General features: G+C 43.8%; 1 protein-coding gene across 1 annotated transcript in view; it reads right to left on the reverse strand.

The window, feature by feature from the left end:
* CLCN4 (chloride voltage-gated channel 4) overlaps positions 1-21,773 on the reverse strand; it is a 73,192-nt gene that overhangs the window by 6,673 nt on the left and 44,746 nt on the right. The window contains exons 8-11 of the mRNA XM_008055153.2: positions 20,434-20,979; positions 17,428-17,614; positions 15,743-16,141; positions 8,753-8,969 (exon numbers count right to left, since the gene is read on the reverse strand). Coding sequence (XP_008053344.1) covers positions 8,753-8,969; positions 15,743-16,141; positions 17,428-17,614; positions 20,434-20,979 — 1,349 coding nt within the window. The remainder of the gene's footprint in view (positions 1-8,752; positions 8,970-15,742; positions 16,142-17,427; positions 17,615-20,433; positions 20,980-21,773) is intronic.

A 21,773-nucleotide genomic window follows, 5' to 3' on the forward strand; every position in this document is an offset into this window, starting at 1 on the left:
AGCCCAGCAGGTCGAGGCTGCGGTGGCTGGGAGCGGCCACTGCACTCCAATCTGGGCAACCGAGTGAGACTCCAACTCAAAAAAAAAAAAGAAATTTGAATAGCAACTGGATATTGACTGATATATTGAGTTATTGTTAATTTTGTGTAATTATGGTTTGGTTATGTAAAAGAATGTTTTTATTCTTAGAAGATGTACATGTCACTCATAATTGCCAAAACTTGAAGCAACCAATATGTCCTTCAATAAGTGACTGGATAAACAAACTAGCACATCCTGACAATGGAATATTCTTCAACAACAAAAACAAATGAGCTAACAAGTCACAAAAAGACATGGAGGAAACTTAAATGCATATGTCTAAGTGAAAGAAGTCAGTCTGAAAAAGCTACAGATTGAATTATTCCAACTACATACATGCGACATTCTAGAAAAAGCAAAGCTATGGAGACAGTAAAAAGATCAGTGGTTGCCAGAGGTTGGAGGGAGGGAGGGAGGGATGAACGGGCAGAGCATGAAGGATTTTTAAGGCAGTGAAACTTCTCTGTATGATACTGTAATGGTGGATACATGTCACTATACATTTGTGAAAATCCACAGACATGTACAACACCAAGGGCTCTAATGTAAACTATGGGCTTCAGTTAATAATAATGTATCAATATTGGTTCATCAATTACAACAAATATAACACTAATGCAAGGTGTAAACAATAGAGGAAACTGTGGGGGATATATGGGAATTCTGTACTTTTCGCTCAATTGTTAATTAAAATTTAAATTGTTAATTTTTTTAAATGGGGAGGGGTAAGTAGTTGCCTGAAGGGAGAGGAGGGATGTGAAGAGAGATAGGGCCAGGAGGTGTTGATTTTCATTCAAGTCGTTTAAGCTACTTGACTTCAAGCTTGTTCCTGTATTATTTTAAATACGTCTCTAAAACTTATCAAAATGCAGTAAAATTGAGGATACCTCATAAAGCAAGATGCTGCTCTACTAACCCTGCCAGACAAAGTCTGAGTCCTTGTCGTAGCTCAAGCTGCCATAACAAAATACCACAGACTGGGTGGTTTAAACAGCAGACACTATTTTCTTACAATCCTGGAGGATGGAAGTCCCAGATCAAGATGCTGAGAGGGCTGGTTTCTCCAAGAGACCCCTTCTTGGCTTGCAAACAGCTGCCTTTTCACTGTGTCCTCACATGGCCTTTGCTCTATGTGCACACACCCGTGGTGTCTCTTTCTCTTCCTTTTTTTTTTTTTGACTCAGAGTCTCACTCTGTCAGCATGATCATGGCTTACCGCGGCCTCAGTCTCTTGGACGTAGGCAAGCCTTCTGCTTTAGCCTCCTGAGCAGCTGGGACTATAGGCATGTACCACCATGCCCAGCTAATATTTTTTTTTGTAGAGACAAGGTCTCACTATGTTGCCCAGGCTGGTCTTGAATTCCTGGGCTCAAGCAATTCTCTCACCTCAAAGAGCTGGGATTACAGGCATGAGCCACCATGCCTGGCCTCTTTCTTTCTATAAAGATACCAGTCCTATTGGACTAGGACCCCATCATTAAGTCCTCATTTAACCTTAATTACCTCTTTAAAGGTCCCATCTCCAAATACAGTCACATTGGGAGGTTAGGGCTTCAACATAAGAATTTGGGGTTGGACACTGTGGCTCATGTCTATAATCCCAGCACTTTGGGAGGCTGATATTGGAAGGTCACTTGAGCCCAGGAGTTCAAGACCAGCCTGGGCAACATAGCAAGATCTCATCTCTACAAAAAGAAATTAAAAATCAATCAAGCTTGGTGACGCACACCTGTGGTCCCAGCTACATGGGAGGATGAGATGAAGGATTGCCTAAGCCCAGAAGGACGAGGATGCAGTGAGTTGTAATCATGCCACTGTACTCCAACCTGGGAAACAGAGCAAGATACTATCTCAAAAAAAAAAAAACCTGAAGAAAAAGAAAAGAAAAAGGAATTGTATGTCGGGGGTTGGGGGGGAGACACAACTCATTCCATAAGAGACCTTCAACTTCCTCTGCATTGAACAGGTTTTGTAAAACAATCCTCTCTGAACACTTCCCTTTCTATGCTCTGTGAAATTCTAAAATGTATAAAAAGATGTATAGAACTGATTTAAATGAGCCTAGCTTGTTCCCAAAAGGTTACTACAAACCTGAAACAAGACACACCTAAAGGAAACAAGCATCATCACTCTTCTGTGTAGTGAGATGCTGAGCTCGCCTGGAAAAAGCCAGGAAGATGAACATGGCTGATGGAATCAGGGTCCAACACAGGCTCTGGTCTCCTCACACATGGATGTTGCTGGGTCCCGCTGGCAGATCCTGAAACTCTTTTTTTCCATCCTGATTTGTCTTAGTTGCTTAGGGCTCAACTGTCATCATGAACGACCACTGCATTCAATCAACTCGAGTTAAAATGTTCTCAGGGGCACTATTACCCAATACTTTACCAAATCGCCCTGCTTCTATGGTTGCAGAAGCTTCAGTGAGCCCCTATCTCATTAGAGTTGCCCTTTTGCCTTGGCAGTCAAATATGGCTGCGAGAAGAGCAACCCAAGTCTCTGAACCTGAGGCACATCCGAGGCTTAGAGGCCTCATAAGGAAAAAACGTTTCCTCCCAGGGTCAGATAAATTTTATTCTAGCTCTGATGATTCTAATTAATTTCAAGGGAGCAGCGAGAGCACAGATAAGTGGCTTTGCTCCTGGGAGGGGCCTCTATTTAAAGGCAGATGGGCCAGGCATGGTGGCTTATGCCTGTAATCCCAGCACTTTGGGAGACCAAGGCAGGACAATCACTTGAGCCCAGGAGTTCAAAATCAGCCTGGGCAACATAGCAAAACCTCATCGCTACAATGAAAAAATCAAAAAAATTAGCCAGGATGGTGGGACATGCCTGTAGTCCCACTACTCAGAAGGCTGAAACAGAAGGATTGCCTGAGCCCAGGAGGTCGAGGCTGCCATGAGCTGTGATCATGTCACTGCACTCCAGCCTAGGTGACAGAGTGAGACATCAACTCCAAGAAAAAAATAAAAGGCAGATGGGAGTCCCAAGTGCATCCCCTTCTGTGCAATAGCATCAAAATGACTGCCACCCTGGGTCTGTAGGACTCCCTCCACCTTTCCATACCCCAGGAAGACTTTACTCAAGGTTTCTCCACCTTGACACTAGTGTAACATTTGGGGCTGGCTAATTATTTGTTGTGGGTGGGCTCTTCTGTGCATTGAGAACATATATCAGTATTCTGGGCCTCTACCCACTAAGATGCCAGTAACACCCTCACCCTCCATCGTGACAACCAAAATGTCTCCAGATGATGCTAGATGTCTCCTGCAGATGGGGGTGCAAAAGCACCCCTGGCTGAGAACCAATGCCCAGATTTAAAAGTACTGAAATACTCCCATACCACTTGGCTTATAGCCACTGAGCTGGACACCCTGAGATGAACCCTGCCACCTTCATGTGACTTCTGGAACTCCACTGAGCTCCCCATAAGTCATAACTAATGAGCTAACACTTCCACTGTCACTCCTAGCTGGAGCTTCCAAACAAGAGTGGGCCTCTGAGGGGGAATCTCTACACATCATCAGTGTGGAACACAGAAATCCCGTTACCTGTCCCACATCCTCAGTACTTTATTGAGCAGGTATTCAAAATGCAGTCATTCCAGGAATCTGGATACTTAAAGTTGTAGCTGCATATCTTCCAGTCACCCCCACATCCACACCCTACTGTTGCCGGCCCCAGAGGTTGCTCTATGGAGGGCCCTGATGTCCATGGGGGTCGAGGTCAGTTGGCAAAATCCTCCACCAAAGGCCCTGATGATACCCTCTCCACGTAGCTCTGTCCCCATACCTGGCAACTGATTGAGCCTCAAGAAATAGAAGACCTGGAAGAAGCCCAGATGAGGCTGGCTATGCAACCAGTTGCCTTATATCCTGAGCAGTGTTTTGCCTCTTATGGTCTCATATTGCCATGTGAAAAATAAAGGGAACTCAAATGTCCATCAGCTGATGAATTGATAAGCAAAATGAGTCTACTCATACAACAAAAGATGACTCAGCCATCTTTTCAAAAAAAGATGACTCAGCCAAAAAGAATGACATACTAACACATCTTCAACATAGGTGAACCTTGAAAACATTGTACTCAGAAAAAGAAGCAAGACATAAAAGGCCACAAAGTACATGATTTCATTTACATGAAACGTCCAGAATGAGCAAATCCACAAAGACAGAAAGTAGACTAGTGGTCGCCAGGGGTTGTGGTACAAGAGGTGACAGCTAAGGGGTGTAGGGTTTCTTTCTGGAATGATGAAAATGTTCTAAAATTGTGGTGATGAATGCACAACTCGTTTTCTAGTAAGAAACCACTAAACTGTACATTTTAAATGGGGGCATGGTACAGTACGTGAATTATTTTAATAAAGCTATACAATGAATGAACGAAATAAAGGCAGTGCTCCATGTGTTATACAAAGTCCTACTCACAATTCAAATACTGAGATCCAGGTGATAGGAATGGAAGGCAGGTGAATGGGAGAATTCTCTTACTGACTTCTCTCTCAGAAAACATAATTGCAAAATGAAGGGCAAGGGAATCAAAGAAGGGAGTTTTATAAAAAACGAGCATTTTCAAGTGTTGGGATTTCAACTATCCTTTCAAAATTTAAAAAAAAAAATGAATAGTCATAAGGCCGGCAGCTTATACTATAATGCACCACTAAGAAAGCTATGATTGGAAAAGAAACCAAAGCAGGTGTGAGTGGTCGGCCCACACTGGTGGGGCACCTCAAGGACTTCTTACACTGTGGGGAAGGGCTCAACGGCTACCAAACTGGTGGACAAGCCTCAACCCAAACCGCTCTTTCACCCACTAGCATCTATTTTCCACTGAAAAACCTGCTCAGAACATGCCTACTAGAGCACCTGCCTTCGGTGACACCACTTAAATTGGACTATGTCCATGTTCTTTCTTTAGGTGACAAGTGCCTTGGCTTTTTTTTTTTTTTAACACTTTTTAAGCCTTCTCTAGTTCTCAGCCAAAATAGATGCTAGGTAAGATGTTGATTAAACCAAAGTCACTTTGAAAAAAATGTGACTTGTCAGTATTTGCAAGGTGATGAGAATTCAACCATAACACACACATGTGCATACACACACATGCGTGCGCGCACACACACACCTCCCATATCTATAAAACCTGTTTTTTTATTTGTTTGTTTCCTTATCTTCACCCTGGAGACAGTATCAAAAGATCAGGCATTTGCAGTTCTGAAAACCTCACCTTAAAGCTCTGTGATGGTCATGTCTAAAAGTTAAGTTGATTACAGTGACACTGGGGAAATATTAATTCAGGATTGCCTTGGGTTTGTGCATAAATTGTGCCCTGGCCTGCGACAGTAATTATCACAAAAGAAGAAAGCTGAGCATCAACCCAGAAGGAGACAACATAAAATCCAGCAGGCTTCGTTAGTGGCATGAAATGTCCTATTTGATTTAAATCAAGTGTTTGAACCTCCAGCCCCTTTGGGTAGCAGTACAAGCAAATTCAGTGAATTATAAATGGCCGGATCTATGGCCAAGGACATAATTCAAATTTGAGCAGCTGGGCTTCTCTGCAAAAGCTATCCCACCCAGGCCCCTGTGGACCACCTAGCAGGACTTAGGGGAAATCTGACACCATTGCCCCTACTCATTTTTCCTTTCTAGAATGTTCACAAGGAAAATCTCACCCAAATTCTCTCTTAGTCACTGGAGGCTTCTTAGACTGCAGTACTCTGGGGACAAAGACTTCTCTGGTTCCTGATCTGGTTTCACGATACCTTGGAAACCAGGCCCTGGGATGAGAAGTCCTACAGATTGTCCAAGTCAATGGGACGAGCTCGGGCTCAGGCCATCTCGAGCAGGGAAGGCACACATCAAAACTGTGAGCTGGCTCGAGACACGCCTGCCCTGGCAAAAAGCCCAAGGAGATGAAAGGCCCGGCAAACAAGGACCCCTTGCCAGCACTGACGTATCAGCATCTGTGTTTGTTTAAAAGATGTGGAGCGAGAGAGAGAGTGCGATTTTGCTTTCTCGAAGAACATTCGGAGCCAATTTTGGCACCCAGATCTTCACAGGAAGACCTCATGGGGCTCTGTGAGGTGTAAGCGGGTGTTAAGGACAGAATTTCCTGCCTGCACTGGAAATTCCAATGATAACTGACATTGGATTATTGTTTTAAAGGAAAGGAGAAACTGCTACACACTTGGGACAGCCAGGATGATCACAATATCTATGCCAAGTTCTGGAAACTCAAGTGCATAAATCGACTTCAGTGGTTCTCGAGGTGAGGTCCCCAGACCAATAGCACACCTGGGAGTTTGTTAGAAATACAGGTTCTCAGACCTCACCCCAGACCTCAGGGATCAGTAGCTCTGTGGTAGGCCTAGAAATCTGGATTTAACCTGGAGGTTTAATCCTCCGGAGCGTTTTGATCCATGCTCAAGTTTCAGAAACCACTTGTGCTCCTTTAAAATTCCCCAGCACCCTCGCCTTGGGAGGCTGAGGTGAGTGAATTGCCTGAGCCCGTGGGTTCGAGACCCGCCTGGGCAACTTAGTGAGACCTCATCTCTACAATAAATCAAAAAATTAGCCGGGCGTGGTAGCGAGTGCCTGTAGTTCCAGCTAGTTGGAAGGCTGAGGCGGAAGGATCGCCGGAGCCCAGCAGGTCGAGGCTGCGGTGGCCGGGAGCGGCCACTGCACTCCAGTCTGGGCGACAGAGTGAGACTCCAACTCAAAAAAAAAAAAAAAAATTCCCCAGCAGAAATGATCCCCAGCCTCAAACACCAGGATGCATTTATTTCTTCCCTACTGATCGCACCTTCCATGTGCAAGACACTGCTCTGGCTGCAGTCAGAGCCAAGGAGGACACTCATCCCACTGGCCAGGATTTTCTGGGTAAATGTGCAAGTTTAAACTCTCAGAGGGCCTGTACCCCTGGGTCCTTGCTACGAGGACAGCAGGAAGAAAGCAAAATGAAGAGGACTGCTGATTTAGCTATATACAGACACACAATCTGGGGTCACTCAATGCAGCAAGAGTGGCATTTCAGGCTGGACATTTCATGGTGGAGGCTGTCCTGGGCATTAGGGGATATTTAGTAGCATCCCTGACCTCTACCCACTAGATGCCAGGAGCACCCTTCCCTCCTGTTGTGACACCCAAAATTGTCTCCAGACATTGCACAATGTCTTTGGGAGGTAAAATCATCTTGGTTGAGAACTGCTAGGTTAAACTAGAGGGTTCTGGTTCTGGAAATGTAAATTATGTTAGACAATTAAGCCTCCAGAGTCTATAAAGGCCTAAATTATATCAGGTACCAGTGTCTCCACAACCCAATCTGGGTAGATAGCCCCAGATTCCAGGCTTCTGAGAATGTGGAACTTGGAGCACTCAGGTCCAAAGAATGGCCTTCAGAGGATGACACTTCTGGTGCTGTAGTACACCTTTGATCACTGTGTTGCTAGTTTCCTGATTTGTGATAACATCAAGCAAAAGTAATATAGTGGCAGCAGAGGCAATGCCATGGGGTCACTAAGTCTCTCAGTTCTCCAATAATGTTTGTTTAGAAAAAATAAAGTTGTTTCAAATAGATCAACAAGTTAAGGAACAATGTAAGCATAGTTTGAATTTCACCTTGTTTATGCATGATTTCATCCACAAGAAGCGCTAGGTGAATGCACAAAACTGCACCCAGCTGAACCCAGGGGCATTAGAATACACAAAACGCACACACCCCCAAACATCCACAAGCTATCTCCGTTCACACATATGTGAGGAGCCACACTCATCCACACCTGCTGTGACAACTTCCCCTCTGATTTCAGATCACCCTTCTTCCACTCCGTCCCAGTAACTTCCAAGCTACAGCCCTTCCAACAGCCACTCCAAGGCAACCTTAGGCCTTTCTTTAAATATTTTTTTTATTTTAAAATTGTGGAATACAGTTAAGGGTTAGGTATACAAATATTCACTGTGCAGGTACCCTTGTTGAAGAGGTGTGCCCCCCTTTCCCTAGACAGATATTGACTACCATTAATCCCACCTTCCTTCCCCTCCCTGAACCCCCCCCCCATAGTTTCCTGACACTGTCCATCCTTTTCTTATAGTATTACGGTAGACCTTTTAAAGATGAAGTGGCATATTTATTGTCATACTTATGTACTTCTTAACCATTTAACATGTGTCAAGTGGCCCTACCATTCTTCTCAGTTTCCCATCTCTTTTTTTTTTTTTTTTTGATGTATCACTAGTGCAGTTTTCGACTGTTATGTGCCTCACCCATTTTTCCCAGAAGTCCTAAGGCTTGCATAGCTTATTTTTGCATAGAGCAGTGATTTTGAGGAACCTATGTCACATTATAGAAGAATTGATTGTACCTTCTCCCTGAGCCAAGTGTCATGTGGGTGACAGAACAGCAATGCCAAGCCCTGCTCCTCTGACTCCTCCCCGTTTTGACTCAACTTTCCTTAGCCCAGACAGCAGTCCAGTCTGGAAGCATCTCCTCCCTTCCTAGGCTGCACGGTTGTCCTGCTCTAAAGCTTCCCTTCAACACATTCACCACAACTTCCTGACATCATCTGTCGAGGACTGGTCCACCCTATAGACCTCGAATTCTGTAAGGGCTGAGACTGTGTCCCATTCATCTTTTTCTCCCCAGAGTCACTCTGGCCACATGTTCTGCTACTCACCCACTCCGCGTCACCAGGCACTGCCGGAGACCCAGTTTCCGGAAGATGTCCACCACTGTCTCCATTGGGGTGTGGTCTGTGACTGTGAAAGGGCTGAGGTTCAGGATTCGCCGCAGCTTCAGGGGGTGTGGGCTGTTGGCCGGCAGCTCAGGGGGCTCCTCCGTGAAGTACATGATGGAATTGCTCACGATGCCTTCCTGCCTCTGTCTGGCATTCTCTAGAATGGGGACGAGCAGGAACAATAAGCCACGCAAAATTCCCTTGTTGAGCAACTCCCCCAGCCCCCACCCCACACAGCATCCAGAATCCCACAGAAAGAGAGGGTGTAGAAACAAACCACACATTCTTAATGAGAGGCTTCAGCCAAACATCTGTGCAATTGTCATCTCCCTTCAGCTAATGCTGTGCAAGGGTCGCCCTGCTGTGACCAAATCATTCACTACCAAAGCCTTGCAACATGGACCTGCCCAAGATGAGCCCTTTGGGGACTTTCATTGCTTCCCCCTGGACTCTAGGGTACCCCAAACAGCTCAGAGTCCTTCACTTTGGCTTTCCTTACACTCCTTCACCTCATCATAGGCTACAGTTTGACATGACAAGAAACTTCACTTAGCTGCCCAATGACCTTAATACGTTGTTTTTCTTTTTACAAACTAACTTATAATTGGCCCAGATGGCATTATGAATCCTAAGAAGAACAAGAAACCAATACGACCAGCTAGGCTCACAGCCCAGAAACGCAGCTCAACCCAAATGTGACCCTTGGGTCCAAAGAAACAACCCTAGAAATGCTGCATTCCCTGCCCCTTGAATCTCCTGTCTTAAAAACAGACCATTTTGTGGATTTCTCAAAGAAAGATAGTCGAACTGTTATGGTAGCAATTAGCCTATTTATGTCTGTCGAAAAAGCCATGTGAAAGAAAGCTAAAGAAAAGTAGGGTAACAGGAACTCATTAGAAATACAGCTTCACATGGGGCTAGAAACCTAGGCTATTTTAAGTCACACATGAAATAAATCCATCGGTCTCAAGATATTTCTCCAAGGCGATTTTCCCTCTGTTGGAATTTTAATCTTTCTTTTGGTTCGTGGGAAAAGGTCAGGAAAAATGTGCAGCAAGGATTGCCTTAAGATGGATCCTGGTTTCTATAATCCATTTCTTGCCTTCTCAAAGACTACCATTCACCTATATTGTTCTTTCAAAAATAAAATTCTAACTTCCTCCACTAAGGCCATTTAGTGCAATAGAGTACTCCAATGGAAAACTGGCAGCATTTGGGGTCAGGCTGAGTCTGAAAAGGGGTCTCTGTTTAAAAGAGAAACAGAGGGCCTGCTGGGCAAATGCCTGCACATTATATGGGTCAGGTTAAATCTAGTTACATCAAATGGGCTATGATTCTACCCCAAATACCAGACAACTTTGATGCACAACACATTTCCAAGCATAGCCCCTGCTCTATACCACTGCACACTTCTCTTCTAAATCAAGATGGTTCTGTCCTTAAGCACTAAGGCAGGGAGGCAAGAAGCAACACAGACTTATTTGCTCATTTTCATAGACACCATGATTCTCTTAAAGTCCCATGTAACCAGATTCCCATCTACTTCAACAATTAGGTTGAATGTCAGGATTGGATCAAGTCACAAATCCCAATCAAGAATTGATCATGTGGATTTGCTGAACTCCTTATTAAGCCAAATACAACACCATGAATGACTGATCCACTTGCGAAAATAAATAACAAGCTCACATTTCCTCTGAATCTACTGATTTGGTCAGAAGTCCTAGTGCCTAGACAGTGCACAAGAATACAGTAGACCCAAAACATGTATCTTCCAAATGCACACAAATGAATGAATGAATGAGTAGTTCTACTATATGACAGTGTGTCCACGTGGTTCTGCCACATAGAACAGAACCTACAAGTTCTGACAATTAAGTTTGAGAACTTCTGACAATTAAGTTCACAAACTCATCCTAGAAAAAGTGCTACATACCTCATTGCTGACTACCACTATGGATACCTTCAAAGTACTCCCCTTGGGATGCTATACACCGATGCCAGCACCTAGTTCACCTGCCAAAGCAATTTTGGAACTCTTTTTCTGGAATGCTATCAGAGCTGTTGTTGTATTACCCTTGATGTCCTGAATGTCATCAAAATGTCTAACCTTCAATATTTCCTTTATCTTTGAGTAAAGAAAAAAGTCATTAGGGGCCAGATCAGGTGAGTGGGGAGGGTATTCCAATACAGTTATTTGTTTGCTAGCTAAAAACTCCCTCACAGACGGTGTTGTGTGAGCTGGTGCATTGTCGTGATGCAAGAGCTCCTTCAAGACCATTTTGCACACTTTTCTCATGCCAAGATTTTCAGTTAAGATTATCCTAACTGTTTCTCTATCAATGTTTATTTGGTCTGCTATGCTTCTCACAGTCAGCTGATGATTTTGACAAACAATTAGACAGATTTTTGCAGTGTTTTTGTCAGTTCTGCTTGTTACTAGCTATTCTGACCTCTCTTCATCGGTGACACTTTCTCTCCCCTCAGAATAATGTTTAATCCATCTGTAGACTGCTGTTTTCTTTATGGCATTATCCCCATAAATTTGGATTAACATGTCCCTGATTTCACTTCCACTGTCGCCAAGTTGAACAAGAAATTTAATGTTTGTTCATTGCTGTATTTTAAGTTCTGACAAAAGCATGCAGCAATAATAAATACTACCCAGCAAGACACTACCACATGTTGACATGAACATAGCTGTGAGACACTGATATACCAAGGTTATGAAACCTTACTGAGTTGTTTGTACAGTGCTGCCAACATAAGCACACAGTGGCAAGTTCATGAGCTTAATTGTCAGACCTTGTACTTCACATAGGATACACTAGGAAGAGATGCCCATGAGCTATTCTCTGCCAAAGAAAAACCACAGGCATTGGCTGTGGTCCGAGCCAGCGATCAGAGCCATGCTCCTTGCTATTCCAACAGGGCAACTGCTTCTCTCCTCAGAAGAGCTCTGCTAGGCCACTTTGGAACCCTATTATAAAGACTTGAATGAAGGTTTCAAACTGTGGAGGTAGGGATACTAGAAATAGACCAAAAGCCAGTGAATGGAAGAAATACCAGCAATAAAAGCTCTTTGCAATTCTCTACTAGAGTGAGCCAGCAACTCCCAGTTTGGACCAGAAGTCTTCATGAGTCACCAAAAGGCCTGCAACAAAACTACAGCATGTAAGTTCACAGACGGCAGAGATGGTCTACTGTCACCCCTAGACTCCTGGCTCCTAGGATGGTAACAACACATGGTGGACACTCAAGAAATATTTCCTACATGAAAGGATAAACCAACTAATTCCTCACCCAGGGGATGAGCCAGTGCTACCCCAGGAGCACTAGGGAGTTTGTGCTGGAAAAGAAACCATAACGATACAGCCCTTTTTAAAAACCTAAGAGACAAAATGGAAATGTATTAAATATTAACCATGACCTTCGATGATGATGAGAATGTAGGTATCTGTTTTTATTTTTTCTTTTGTTTTTGATTTCCCCAATATTCTTTGAGTGTGTATTACTTTTACTTTGAAGAAAGTATAATAAACTTTCATTTTAAATGTTTTAAAGGTAGCTAAACTGTTTTTAAAACTGTCTTCAATGTAGGAGGTTTGTCATATATTCTACTAGAACTAGTCTCAGTGGCCACAGCTCCTGAAAATAATGTACATTTTATGAGTACCTGCTAAGGTTATTCAGTTTGACATTCCTTTTTCTAACAGCAATTTGTTCATAATGTGAGATGCAGAGAGGGTAAATGGAATTTCACAAACTATGTGAGAGGTCAAGAAATTTTTAAAGATTGGAAATAATCATATATCCAGTAGGACATTGAGTGGCTTTGGAGTATGGTTCTCAACTGGGAGCAATTGTGCCCCCAACCTCAGGTGACATTTGGCAATATCTGGAGACGTTTGTGGTTATCAAAATAGGGAAGGGCAAGAGCTCCTGGCATCTAGTGGGTGGAGGCCAGGGATGTAACTCAGCACCCTACAGTGTACAAGATGGCCCTCCTACAGAGAACCACCCAGCCCCAAATGTCAGCAGTGCTGAGGTTGAGAACCCCTACTTTAGAGTAATTATGTTTTTAGGGAGGGAATGCTCTATCACCCATTAATTTAAAATGCTTCCATTAGATAGATGTAATTAGTGAGAAAGGCTAAAACAGAAAACTGGAAGCAACCACAGTAGTGGCCAATACTTAAATGATAGGATTTTTTTAAAGACTATGTAGAAGAAAAAGCAGATTGCTTTACGGCAAGTTATTGTCTACTAAAGCATAGAGAAGTCCCTCTGCATATATTTTTAACATCCCCAGCAGAAAGAAGCAGATGACACCACTGTTCTCCATGACCTAGTCTAATAACTAATAGCCTTTCCAGGAAGAAACCTCTTTCCCCTAAATAGCTCATCTGACAGATCTGACACCTAACTTCTTGCTCAGTCCTGGATGTAGATCCCTTTCTGCAAGTAAGCATCTACCACATGCCAGAAAAACATTATTAAATAATTCACCAGACCAAAAAAAAAACCTGAAAGTCCCCTTACCTCTTCCCGAAACTCTGTCCTGACTTTAATCACCTCTGCACTCCCAGGTGTCCTTTCTGAACCTTTACTCACTTAGATGTAGAATTGAAGACAGAACTGCTGAGTATAGAAGGAGCCCCAGATTTGCAAAGAACAACCAGAGGTAAGGGCCCATTTACCAGTAACTTGAGCAAGGTTCGCATTCGGTCCCATGTGCCAGTGTGGATGGTAGGAACAAGTCCATCCCCAGCAAAGACAAGGGCTGGGCTGTGGCATTCCAGAGATGAATTGAAAATAACAAAACATTTTCAGCTTCATGTGAACAGGTGCTACAGTTTTAAACATGATGTGTAAGAAAAATCCTTATCTACCTCACCATTCTCTTCCTATCCACAGTATCTTGGATCTAACTATCTAGAATCTTTGTTCCCAATTCCTAATTGCCATAGTATAGTGTCAAGCTAAATGCTGTCGTATTTCTGTATTCATTAGATGGCATAAAATTCCTCAAATACAGGTCATGAATTTCTCCAACAGAGTTCAGGGGCTCTTCTATTTCCACAGACCAGAAAAAACAGCTTTTCTGATTCTGCAAAGCAAAACACCCCTTGCCTTTGCACAAACCATGGAAATAACAGCTTCTATATTATTACCAGTGTGATTGAAAGAGTATAGGTATTATTTGCACCGTGTGGTGCCTCTTCAGACATTCCAAACATAGCTTCTAAGAGAGCGCTTGGTTGGCAAGCTTAAATTTCTTCTCTAACCGGCTGATGACAATTACTGCTTCCCACTTGATTACAGTAATGGATTTCAGCAAAATCAGTAAGCTGTCTCTTAGCAGGTGTGCCCAGAGCTATACAATAGATAATGGATTCTGTGACATTTATTACTTTAGTTTTTAAATTTCAACCTTTGCTTAAAAGATTCTAGGGATTGAATAATTTTTTAAAGGCTGCTGATTACATTATTTTAAAACAAATCCAACCCTACTTAAACTTTTTTTTTAAATCCTCATTATTTATAAGGCAATATTTACACAAAGACACCTACCTATTAAGCAACAGGACCTCTAATAAAAAGAAGCCTCACTAAACACTTAAGCACAAACTTGCTGTGGTGCCTAAAATATAAAATCAATTTTTACTATGGGGGAGGTAAAAATGTTTGAGCGTCAAGCTAAAATGAGAGGGTACATCTTATCTAAATTTATTTTTATAAAGACTTTGATGAAGATACTTTAAAGGTATTTTAAAAGCTATTTACCATTGGAAAGAGGTTTAGAAATTGAAAGGAAGTGCGTTAGAAACTGGAAACGAAGGGCAGGGAGAAACCAGCAGTTGCTGGTGAAGATGTGTTCACAGGGGTGTATTCCACAATCAGACCTGGGAAAGTCCCATGGACATGCTTCACAAACACTCTGGAAGATGGACTGTTTTATGAGGTCATCACACGCATGTGTGAGACATGCCATGGGCCGCAGTCTACTATGGGTTGCTGGGATGGTGTGCAGATCTCAGAGCAAGGATGCTGAGCAGGATGACACGTGCGTTTGCCACGGGCCCACGGATGAGTTATGCTAGCCCCTGGTGCTGACTGCATCCTGAAGCCCAGCAGGACTCCGTCCCTCTGAGGCTCACTGCTCCTCCTTGCCTGGAGCTCCCAGCCACTCACACCCAGGCCTCTGACCTCTCATTACCTTTCCAGTGTAGCCTACCCCTTACATGGGCACTGTCTCCGTCCCTCAACAGCCTACCCCTCAGCGCAGCTGATTGTGGTTCAAACATGAGGAAGAAAGTAATCACACAGAATTGACTCCAGTGTTGTCTGCTAGTTTACCCAAGCAGGCCCCTAGCTGTGGAATCGAACATCATGTCATAAAGCGAAGGAAAAGACTCACAGTAGCAAGGGAGGTGTTGGAGGCAGAGAACTCACGATCTCAACCCGTTATTTGGTCTGTCTGAAAGTTTCACTCTGAGACTAGCTAGGCCTGGGCAACTCCAGGCTCTCATAGCTTCTCTTCTTTCTCAACTGCAGCCAACAATTCTCGAACAGGCAGCAGCGGCAGCGGAGTGGGGCCCAGATGGCCACTTGCAAACATGCAGCCACTCTCCAGCCATGAATGACTATCCAAGCCTTGGGTTAACCCCTTGTTCCTCAAAGTGTGATGTGGAGACCAGCCGCATCACCACTAATGGGAGCTTATGAGAAGTAGAGGGTCTCAGGTCCTACCCCAAACCTGCACAATCAGATTCTGTGTTTAAGCAGCTCCCCCCGTGAAAGAGATAAATTAAAGCTTGAGGGCCCCTGGCTTAATGCACAACCTCTCGACCCTCTTGGATAATTTTAGGGATACAAAGGCTGCCATTCGTCTCTTAGTAAAATGTGAGCTTCCCTCTCTTTACTCACTTATGGCAAGAATCAGTTCCCTCCTCTGGGCAAATCCGATGAGGCGCTCAGAGTCTCTAGAGACCACTACAGGGAAGCCATTGTAGTCGGTCTCCTTGATGAGTGTCTCCACGTCCTCGACAGTCATGCTGTCCTGGGTGAGCACCGACAGTGGTGGCTCTCCCCGCCGGGGCCGCATGACGTCAGTGGCCAGAGTGCGGTGGGTGAATTCGTCCTTCACATCGAGGAATGGGTAGCCGTTTAAGTGGATGTGGGCCTCGTAGATGCCTTCTTTCCCAAAGGCATCGGCTACCCACTTGCTGGTCACAGCCGCTGCCATCAGGGGCACGATGTACTCCAGACCCCCTGTTAATTCAAACATGATAACCACCAAGGACACCGTCATCCTGGTAACTCCACCTGTAACGGGAGAGAGAAGTGAGACTCTGAAGTGCAACCCCAGCCACTCATGGGACATGATTTGGAGAAATCGATAGGAGGACTGTAAGTTCCCCTCAGACTTGTTCCAAGAGGACATTCCTATATGCTGCCCATGCTGGACCTCTGGAACCGAGGTCAGGCTCTGTCAAACATAGTCTTGTGTTGGGGAGCTGAAGTCATATCTGACTGGGGGCTCTACTCCAATGGAAGACCCTGGATTGTCTGTATACCTGGGCCCACACACCTGGCTTTGTGGTAAGTGGATTCTATGTGGGCTCTGCTGACTTCTAACTAAGCAAGCATGGCACTCTTCCAGAACCCCAAAGCTGGAAAATGGTAAAGATTCTTAGGGATTACAGACAGGAGAGGGACCCATTTTTGTACCCTTGCATGTCTGGGTGAAGAGCCTTCTGCTAACCTATTTTTTAAAAATTATTATTTACAGACGGTTCCCAACTTACAATGGTTCAATTTACTACTTTTGATGCTATGATGGTACAAAAACAATACATTCAGTAAAAACCTTGTTTTGAGTACCCATACAACCAACCATTCTGTTTTTCACTTTCAGTACAGCATTCAATACATTACATGAGACATTCAACACTTTAATATAAAAATAGGCTTTGTGGTAGATGAGTGTGCCCAGCTGTAGGCTAATAGAAATGTTATGAGCATGTTTAAGGCAGACTAGGCTAAGCTATGATGCTCAGTAGGTTGGGGTATTTAATGCATTTTTGACTTAATATTTTCAACTTTCCCTATCATAAATCAAGGAGCATCTGCATACATATTTTTTTTAGTCAGGGTCTCACTCTGTTGCCCAAGCTGGAGTGCAGTGGCATGATTACAGCTCACTACAGTCTCGACCTCCTGGATTCAGGCAGTCCGTCTGCCTCAGCCTCCCAAATAACTGGGACTACCGGTGCATGCCATCACAATTGCCTAAGATTTTATAGAGAAAAGGTCTTGCTGTGTTGCCCAGGCTGGCCTCAAATGATCCTCCCCAACTTGGCCTTCCAAAGTGCTAGGATTACAGGCATGAGCCACTGTGCCCAGCCCATGTATATTTTATAAATATATATAGTGAGTGAGATATAAGTCTTGGTGTATTAAGGCACTAAGATTTAGGGTTTACTTGCCACAGCAGCACAACCTAACCTCTTCCAAGTAAAGCAAATGTTCAAGTCCATGTCTTCCTTCTTGCCAGTTCTCTAAGCCAGATCAGCGCCCCGGCCCCCTCCCTGTCCCACCTGTGGTCATACCTAGGCAGGCTGCAGCTCCCACCATTGCGTAAAGTCCTGGTGTGACACAGTCTGCCCCGGGTCTGCACCAGTTCCTGAAGATGATCCAGTCATGGTGGTGGTACGCCAACTGCTCCACACCAATTCCTACCATCCTGCCTGCCATCGCTCCCACAGCCATGCTGGGGATGAAGAGGCCTGATGGGATCTTGAGAGGACACACACAGAAAAGCAGCATGAAGGAAGAAGGCCGTGTCCCTACTTCACAACCCCTTGGAAAACACAGTGGCCCTCGACAAGCTTGCATTTTGTTTCTGTCTTCAAAGGAGGTGCAACTCTGCAAAATAGGTCAGCTGGGAAAAGGTGGGACAAGTGATTTGACCTGCTTAGTCAGTCATATCTTCTGTGACTTAGAGAGAATGCAATTTTATATTTTATTCCCTCTCCTTCAAAAGCTGGCCTGGTTTGCCTGCTGTGGATTAAAGAATGATAAGCCCCACTGCAAATAACATTCAAAGTGAGCATCTGTCACTTGAGACACGACTTTCTCTCTCCCCTTGCCGTGTCATTCAGACTGGCTTTTAAAATTAAATGTCAAGCCACAGCATGAAAATGGAAAAGAAGAGCCTCCAACTGCTTATAGGTAAAATAAAGAAGCTGAATGCATCATTGCAGCTGTCCTGGATCTTCCAGAAAGCTCTTCAAGGGCTCCCTGCCCTCCCTCATAGGTGGTGGCTGAACACCTGTCAGACAGAGAAGTGAGGGAGGTAGTTCTCTCTTCTTAATAAAGTACATTTTCCAAGAAGTATTCTGAATATTTTCAAGCCAGTGTAGGGGCAGCAAAGAAACCGTCTATGTAAACTAAAAGATCTTGGTATTAGTGTGTTCTCTACTTTGCTGAATGAAAATACATTTTAGTTTGTCTAGTGATCACACGTGTGCTATAGAATATGCCTGCCTCCCCGTGTTCACGGAGATCACACGTGACCACTGATCCTGGCAGCAGCTGCTTTTATGTCCACCCCAGGTAATCAGCCACCTGAGGATGGAAGCAGATATTTAACCTAATTCAAGTTCAGATTGGCTCCTCGTGTGTGATTTCTAGAGTCTGGACCATTCCCTAGGACCTTGTTCCTTTCAGAGCTTGTCCTTATTCCACAGTCACTTAAATCCCTGTAACTTCAAAATAGATTTCTCTCAGCAAGCACCAAAAGATGCTGCTGACACCTCCCTCAGACATGAAAATAAATCCTTTTCTAGGAGAGGATGACTAAGAGTCAATTGGCTATAAATGAAGTCCACCCATCCTTGTTATTAAGGCACAAATCCAGGTTTGTGTTTGACCACTACACACTCAGGTACACCATTTCTTAGACTGTTTAAAAATAACACAATTCACAGAAATACCACACAGAAAGCAAAGGTAATGGAACACAACAGAGGGTTCTGGAGAAGGGATAATATTTTGCTTCTCGTCCTGAGTGTTGGTTACACAAGTGTGTGTGTTTTGTGAAAATTCATCAATAAAAGTTTTTTCAAGCAAGCAATAATAGCACTATTAATATAGCCAAAAATGAAAACAACTCAAATATCCATCAAAGGATATGTGGACAAACAAAATATAGCCTATCCACACGATGGAAGATTATTCAGCCATAAAAAGGAATGAAGCACTAACGCACGTTACAACATGGACAAACCTCGAAAACACTGTGCTAAGTGAAAAAAAGCCAATCACAAATGGTCACATATTATATCATTCCATTTATATGAAGTGTCCAAAGTAGGCAAATCCATAGAGACAGAGCAGATTAGTGGTTGCCAGGGACTGGTGGGAGATGAAAATGGTGAGTGGCTGCTGACGGGAGTGGGATATCCTTTTGGAGAAATGAAAATGTTCTGAAACTAGAGAGAGGTGTTGGCTGCTTGACAACATGAATGTATGTAATACCACTGAAGAGTATACTTTAAAATGATCCATTTTATGTTTTGTTTTACCTCAATTTTTTTTTAAAAGCAGTAATAGTTTAATGCCAGGTTCCATGAAAGAAAGCTCTTTAGAAAGTGCTTTTAAAGTATCTAAACTGATTTTAACACAGCATTCAGCAAAAGAAAGTTATCTCTCTGTGGCTTTAAACACAAGAATAATGAAAGTACGTGCTGTCATTCACAGCTCTCGAGGACACCCCCATCAAGAGAGGATATGTACAAAGAGCTTCTGTCATGCCCAGCACTACCCAGACTGGGGACACACTCACTTTGTACTCCCAGAGCCATGTACTCTCAAGGACAGTTTCTACCCTGGGTCACCTCAGACTTAGCACAGGGCCTGAGATACAGCTGATGTTCAGTGTATGGTTGTAATACAAACTGGGCCAAACCTGGGCTTTTTCCACCACCTGGTATCAGCCAGCCAGCAAGTAAACCTGTGCTTACCCCACCTGTACTGGGAATGTGATGAAGTGGGTTTGATATCTTGCTCTGTCTCCCATAAGCTGCGGGTCTGATCAAGCCACATAAAGTCTCTGAGCCTTAGTTTCTACAGTTGGGAAATGGGATTACAATCTCTATTGCAAAAACTTGTTGTTTATTAGATGCATTATTTCCTGTTGATTAAAAGAATATCAAATGAAGGAGGCCAAGGTGAGAGGAATGCTTGAGCCCAGGAGTTCAAGACCAGTCTGGGCAACATAATAAGACCTCGTCTCTACAGAAAAATCAAAAACTTAGCCAGGTGTGGTGGTGCTTGCCTGTAGTCCCAGCTACTAGGGAGGCTGAGGCAGAAGAATGGCCTTATCCAAGGAAGTCAAGACTCCAGTGACCCGTGATCATGCCACTTCAGCTTGGGTGACAGAGCAAGACCCTGACTAATATAAATTTTAAAATAATAATAAGAGAATGTCAAATGAGAACATGCAAGAAAGGTCGGTTCCCCTTTCTCTTCCATTACAATTTTATTTTGAAGAGTAGGGCACCATCCCCAGAAGGACATCGGTCCTCACCCCATCTTCCTTCCCTTTCACTTACCTTCATGCCAAAGGTAAATATGGTAACAACGATTTTGAAGATCAGCGCCAGGGCCAGCTGCCACATAGCCGTGTAAACACCGACACCAGCTGGCCGATCCGGAATGTCATCCACAGGCCGGGTCATGTTGGGGTCATTGATGTAGTCACAGAGCTGGGAGGACTCGAGCGCCCCACAGTCATTGAACAGCTCAGAAATGAGCTCACTGGTGCTCTGGCGCGTGTAGGGATTGGGGTAAGCGATAATGGCAGTGATGGCCGTCACCACGATAACCTCCAGCACCGGGTACTTCCCCAGCCTGGTGGTTTTACGCCTCCTGCACCAGGCGATGTTGCAGCGGATAAAGAGCGTTCCCCACAAGCCCCCAAAGACTCCAAGAAGGATGAAGGGGAAGAGTTCAGCCATGTACCAGGGTGTGTGGTATTCCACATAAAACAGAACAAGGCGGCTATTCCCAAAGGGATTGATGGATCGCAGCGTAAAGGCTGCCACCAGGGCCGCAAAAAACGACCTCCACAGAGTCTTCAAGGGAAAGTAGTAACTGACCTGGAATGAACAAGTAGAAAATTAGAGGCTGGCCAGAGAAGAGCTGCTCAGAGCCCGGTCCCTTTGGTCGGCAGACACCTGCTGACACTCGGCACAAAAGGTACACTCTAAGACCAAGAGTGAATGTACTCACTCCGTCAGCCTGGATTTAATATTACCAATATGCACCAACAAAGGAATATAACTGTGTCTAGAAGTGGGATGAATACTAATCAAGGTGAGTTTGAGCTATGTTTTTAAAAGAAATAAAAAAATTTAATCATAATTCTGTTCATGGCACAGAGACCCTCCTAAAAACAAATAAACCTCTGGATTTGATTCTACAGACAAGAGAATAGATCAAGGGTTGGAAAACTCCAGTCCACAGGTTAACTCCAGCCCAGTGAACGTATTTGTATAGCACGTGAGTTTAGAGTGGTTTTTACATTTTTAATTGGTGGGGGAAAAAATCTTTTGATTTGAAATATTTTAAAGAAAAACAATAGTTTGTGACATGTGAAAACTATATAAAATTCAAATTTCAGTGTCCATAAAGAAAGTTCTATAGAAACACAGCCATGCCCATTCATACACGTGTTGTCTATGGCTACTTTTATGCTACAACAGCAGAGTTGAACAGTTGCAACAGAAATTGTATGGCCCACAAAACCTGAAACGTTTACTACCTAGCCCTTTATAGGAAATGTTTGCCAACCCCTGGAATGATCCATTTGGGTTACCAAAACCAGAAATGTTTGTTTAAACTGCTTACGAGAAAGAGGAAGGATACTGTAAATCTTCAAAAAAAAAAAAAA

Source organism: Carlito syrichta, unplaced genomic scaffold, assembly GCF_000164805.1.
Source record: "Carlito syrichta isolate Samal-C Ts95f unplaced genomic scaffold, Tarsius_syrichta-2.0.1 Scaffold301730, whole genome shotgun sequence".
NCBI classification, from domain to species: domain Eukaryota; kingdom Metazoa; phylum Chordata; class Mammalia; order Primates; family Tarsiidae; genus Carlito; species Carlito syrichta.